The sequence below is a fragment of the Nycticebus coucang genome, chromosome 6 (genome assembly GCF_027406575.1).
Source record: "Nycticebus coucang isolate mNycCou1 chromosome 6, mNycCou1.pri, whole genome shotgun sequence".
NCBI classification, from domain to species: Eukaryota; Metazoa; Chordata; class Mammalia; order Primates; family Lorisidae; genus Nycticebus; species Nycticebus coucang.
In genome coordinates, this window is record NC_069785.1 from 111,456,749 (window position 1) to 111,462,748 (window position 6,000).

Consider the following 6,000-nt stretch of genomic DNA (forward strand, 5'->3'; position numbering starts at 1 on the left):
CAAATCCAGCCAGGGCCCGCCAAACAATAATGATGGCTGCAACCAAAAAATAGCTGGGTGTTGTGGCAGGCGCCTGTAGTCCCAGTTACTTGGAAGGCAGAGGCAGGAGAATTGCCTGAGCCCAGGAGTTGAAGGTTGCTGTGAGCTATGATGCCACGGCACTCTGCCCAGGGTGACAGCTTAAGGCTCTGTCTCAAAAAAAGAAAATAAATTCAGAAAAAATTGTAGGAAGAGAAAACAGGCTTGCGATCTAAAAATAAATGAATAAATAAATAAATAGGAATCAAAGACATAAAGCTTAAAATGCATGATTTTTAAACCTATAAGCTTGCTAAAAGTAGGCTAGAGATGTGAAGTTTTCTTCTGCTATCTCAAGTAACAAAATCTTTCCAATGTTGTAATACCAAAATGTTAAAATATATTACTTCTGCCAATGAGATAAACCTATTCAGTAATGCCAACTATGTGGTATTTGTTCTGTAACTTAGAAAAGCAGTCTATAAAGTTGTTACTCCAAAATTAACTTGAATAAGTGCAAAAAGGGACAGATAAGCTTACATCAAGTAAACCTACTAGTACTCACCTGTGAGAATTGTTCAATTCGCTCATTCACATCAGGTAGCATCCATGTATCCTCACCCCGAAGTCGCTTAAGTTCTTTACGTCTTTCTTCTTTTTCAAAATTGGCTTTAGCCTACAATAACAAAAAAGGGCAAACTGGCAACTGATCCAAATGTTTTCCACAAAAAAAAAAAAAAAGAAGAAGAAAATGAAAACCTACCCCACTTTTACAAAAAGGTATCTACCCATAAACGAATAGACTATTCCTTGACAGGAATTTGCTTCTACAGTGTTGAAAGATTTAAAAAACAAATCACATTACCAATGTCCAGTGAATTAAGCCACCAATTAGGGACAGAAGGCTGAGACCTATTCCAAGCCCTCCCTCTCTCTAAATTCAAAACCTCAAATATGATTTGGACCCCCTTTTCCCTTCACCATCCCCATGGATACTGCCTTATTTGCAAGTTAAGGGACTGACCTCCATGCCATCAATACACAAAGCCTATACCAGAATACCCAGCCCCCTGAAATGCTTCAGAATCATCTTTCTAAAAATAAATGATCATACTGCTAATTTTTACTCATCCCTCAACAATAGCCATTGCAAGTTATTCTTAGGAAGTTGTTCCTGACCTTTCTTTCTTCCCTGTAAACTCCAAAGCTGGGTTTGCTACTTATCAAACTCTATGCATACTCTACTACAAGATTTATCACAGCTTACAAATCCTACTTCCAAAAACTGCTTAAAACACCACAAAAGCTAGCCAGGCATTGTGGCAGGCGCCTGAGGCAAGGGAATCGCCTAAGCCCAGGAGCTGGAGTTTGCTGTGAGCTGTGACGCCACAGTACTCTACCGAGGGTGATAAAGTGAGACTCTGTCTCTTAAAAAAAACACCAAAAAGGCAAGGATGAATATTTACTATCCATATATATTATCTATGTTGAAATCAGAAAACAATACCAACCTTTCACCTGTCCAAGACTAACTGCCCACTCTTCCCCTTTAAAATCAGGCCGTAACCATTCCACTTCTCCTTCCAATCTCCTCTTCATCTTCTCTACTGATTCCTTCTCATCTATATTTAAAGTCGTTTAAAACTCTTCCATCTTAAAACAAACAAAACTGAACACCCGGCATGGGGGTCACGGTGTATGCCACACCTCCTGGGGGAGGGTCACAATTATAAGAGGGACTTTATCTAACAAATGCAATCACTGTAACCTAATTCTTTGTACCCTCAATGAATCCCAAACAATAGAAAAAGAAAAAAAATAACGAAAACCCTCACTGTGTCCTATGTTGGTCTTCAAACTGCAACTTTGCCCTTTTATTGTCCTACTTCTTACGCAAGGCAGATAATTCAATACAGTTTACTTCTTCGACTCCTTATGTTACCTATACGCATCTCAACCTTAGTGAGAAATACAGTGTTTCTCAATATTCTGTGAAAAGCTATATTTCCTGAATCTCTTGTGTTAACTCTTATTTGGATCAGTAGAGGTTTACAGTAAGTCTAGAATTGATACTATGTAAAACAAGAGAATGAAAAGTCAAACTGAGTCTACTCAAATGCAAATTACATGTGCTTCTGAAAAAGGAAAATTTCGTGTCAGAACCTGCACTAGCAGTAACTGAGACTGTGAAACACAATGGCACTGCCAGTCCTCAGAAGTGGCAGGATACCTAGAAAGTATACAGTCCAGGTGACAGAAACACAAAAAATGGATAATTTAAAAGGAAACTTGAAGAAAAAGATACGCTTTCCCTGAAAAGAGAATGAGCAACGGGAACCTGCCAGCGCATCTAGAAGGCAGGGAATATACAGGAATTTACCGGCATTGCACAGGGAGGCGTCATCCAAAGTGGGCACAGCGGTATAGGAAGGAGCGGGCGGGTTACCTTCCGGAAACCCTCAACTTCCACAACGTCAAATAACTAAAAAAGCCACAAAACGACGGTACCTGACGCAGCACCTCGGCCCTGACGATCCGGGTCTGTTCTTTACGCTCCTCAATACTCTTCGCACTTTCAAATCTACCACCGGCAGCCGCCATAGTTGTTGTCACCGTAAAGCTAAGAAGCCGTCAGGAAATCTTAGTTTACGACAGTCGTAATTTAGAAAACAAACAGGGACTTCCGAGCAGGGAAAGGCGGGGCGCGGCTCCTCCAACAGCGCACGCGCAGTTCTCGCAGTTCTCGGCGCCGCTTAAGGTTCCGGTGGTTGCTCCACCTCCAGATTTTCCGAGTGATACGAAGAGCGGCGGGAGGTGTGTTCCCTTTTGGGTTCCGAGTTATCTGAGAGTGGGAGTAATATCGGCGTTTGACAACTTGTCACGAAATTAACCGGAGTAACTCCTACAAGTTAAGTCCACACCTCTTGGAAGTTTTGCACCTGATGCCCTTTCTTGCCAGAGGGTCACGTCCCCGAACTGAACCAACGGGCTGGAAATATGTGAAATAGTCATGTGAATTTTGCATTTTACTTCATAATTTACCCATGCTTATTTTAATTGTTAGAAGTTCACATTTTTTTCCTCTAATCTCAGCACTTTTTGTCGCAAATGGGCAATTACCTATTTATTTGTGCAAGGATTTGTTTTCTTTTACGTATGTTTCTCCCAAACGTAAAACTTTAAGTTTCAAAAATAAGAAGACATTCAAAAGTATTTGTCAGGTTCTTTAAGAATAAAGAACAGTAAACATTTATATCACAAAGAAGTCTGGAGAATAATTATTGATATCTTAAAGACACTAAAAATAATTAACATAAGGCAGGTTGAGGTAAATATCCTTTCTTTTCAAGTTTCATAAAATTGAATGTGTGTTTGCAAGAAGCTTGGAGTTTCTACTTTAGCTACCATTCAATGAAAGTCTGAGTACATACTTGTTTGATATTCTATAGAATGTACTCTTTTTTGTTATAGAAAATTTAATTTTAACTACCTAACTGGTCTTATAATATTTAACCAACTGACTACCTTGACTAATTTTGTCATCATTAGCTAATAATAAAGTCCTCTTGGGATTCAGAAAAATATCCATTTCACTTTTTGCATCAGTTACAGGACAGATAAATATTAATAGTGAAACCTGTGTGTTTTAATCTCTTCAGGCAGCTTTAACAAAAATGTCATAGACTGGATGGCTTATAAACAACAAACATTTATTTCTCGCATTTTTGGAGACTAGGAAGTCCAAGATCAAAGTGCTGATTTGCTATGTGTCCTGGTGCGTAGATGTCAGTCCTTTATTCTGTCTCATAAGGCGAGTAGGTGGGGGATCTCTCTAGGACCTCTTTTATAGAGGCTTTAACCCCATTAAAGAAGATGCTGCTGTCATGACATCATCACCTTCCAGAAGCCCTACGTCCACAGACCTTCACATTGAGGAGTAGGTTTCAACATAGTGATTTTGCAGAACACAAGCATTCAGTCTATATAGCCAAGTTATATGAAGAAAACTTTAAAAATCTTACATAAGCCTCAGAAGACTAGAAGGAATGGAGAGGTATGCAATGTGCTTAAAGAAGAAGGATCCACATCATAAATGGTCAATTCTCCTTGAATTAATTTGTAAATATAATGCAATACAAATAAAATTACTAACAACGAAAATGTTGGGGTCAGAGAGGAGAGCTAGACACGTTGAAACAGAAAAAAAAGGAGGTTGTTTTGGCTAGGTTTGCATTTGGCCACACCTAATAAAAATCTGGTCCCATGGTTTAATCTCATAAGAGGTGTTCTATTAAAGAGCCTGAGGGAAGCTGGTCCAGGAATGGTGCAGTTGCTGGAGGGACCAGATTGTTTCTCCTTTTCTGCTTTGTTGCAGTCTTTGGTCTTCATACAAAGTGTCACATTCTTCTACATCTGTGCAAGCATAAAAGGGAGGAACAAAGAGTAAAAGATGTATGCTAACTGACCCTATTTTCTATTTTAAAAGTGATGGCTTTTAAAAGCCCAATATAGTTTCTTCCCTGTAAATCTTATGAGCCAAAAAAGTAGGTTACATGGCTACAACTAATGACAAAAGAGTTACAAAGATTCCAGTACAACTGTGTTATGTAATGCCGCTCAATGTGGGTTTTCCCGACGTTTCTTTGTGATTAGATTTACGGTAGGTGTCTTGAGCTGTCCTCTCACTGCATCCTGTTGGGTTGCCTACGATTTCCGTTTGTTCCAATACTGGTGATGTTAATCTGATCGTTTAAATAAAGTGATATGTGCCAAACTTCTCTGCTGTAAAGTATCTCTATTCCTTTTGTGATTAGTATTTTGTGAAGTGATTCTTTGAGTTACTATTAGTATTTTTTTTTTTTTGATGCTCAGATTTTCCCAGGTTAGGCCAGTGAGAGCCCTTACAAGCTGGTTTCTGTGACCTTTAGACATGTACCCCTATTCTTTGTGCATTTCCTTTCTAATACAAGAAGATAATCCATGTTCATTTTGTACCTTCTCTATATAAGCCCTGGAGTCAGCATTTTTTCCAAGAATCTTGGTTTTCTTTCCATTTAAAATTGTATTTAAAAGATGTCAAGCAAAAACAAATCTGGGCTTAGGTAAAAGAAAAATTTTATTCAAAAAGATTTGCAATGTGGGGAGAGCGACTATTACAATAGGGAGAACATTCTGAAACTAAGATCTGTAAAGGTTTCGAAGGTTGGGAAGAAAGAGCTTTTCTTTTACAGGGTAGCGGAACAAGGCCTGGAAAGACCCAGGTTGGAAAGAGTGGGATGAACAGGTGGTGTGACAATTTCCCAGAACACAAAAGGGTAGGAAGATTTCTTAATGGTCAGTGTTTTCCAGGAGCATGAGGTTCAGGTAAAGTTCACAATTGTCTTTTTTTTTTTTCTTGTGTTTTAATAAAAATTCATAATTGTAAAGACCATATCTGGGTAGTAGGTATGCTCGTTAATATTGAGATGTTGCTGTTCCCAGATCCTCCCAATGGGCAGAGCTAGGAAGACATATATAAATATAGATAAAGATATAGATACATGCAACTATTTCCATATCTACTTCCGTGTACTGAAAAACATGAATTCACACAAATACCTCCAATTCTAACTCAGCACTGTAGGGTTCTTTATTTCCATATTTATAAATCCATACTCCAACAGGGATAAACCTAATTCTCATTATTCTTAGTATATTAACTTACTTGATCAGTCATCCGATATGTAACCAACTTTCTGTTGCCATCAGCACTCCTTCCCTTGAAGGACGCTGTCCTCGCCACACGGAGGTCTTGACAACCTGTCCCAGGCTAACCCCTGGGATCTGACACCCTGGACAGGGCTACCATCCTACACAGGTGCACTCCTCACCCTGCTGGTCTCTGATCCCCGAGTCTCAGGTGCGTCTCACACACGTAGGCACCTTCACACCCCAGCTGTGCTCAGGGCAACTCTCCCACTCACTCACCTAGATGCAAACTTT

At 39.4% G+C, this 6,000-nt stretch overlaps 1 protein-coding gene across 1 annotated transcript in view; it reads right to left on the bottom strand.

The window, feature by feature from the left end:
* CWF19L2 (CWF19 like cell cycle control factor 2) overlaps positions 1–5,734 on the bottom strand; it is a 174,126-nt gene extending 168,392 nt beyond the window's left edge. Inside the window, exons 1-4 of the mRNA XM_053595609.1 lie at positions 5,723–5,734; positions 2,694–2,860; positions 2,527–2,638; positions 584–694 (exon numbers count right to left, since the gene is read on the bottom strand). Of these exons, the coding sequence (XP_053451584.1) occupies positions 584–694; positions 2,527–2,638; positions 2,694–2,860; positions 5,723–5,734 (402 nt within the window). The remainder of the gene's footprint in view (positions 1–583; positions 695–2,526; positions 2,639–2,693; positions 2,861–5,722) is intronic.
* Between the last annotated feature and the right edge of the window lie 266 nt (positions 5,735–6,000).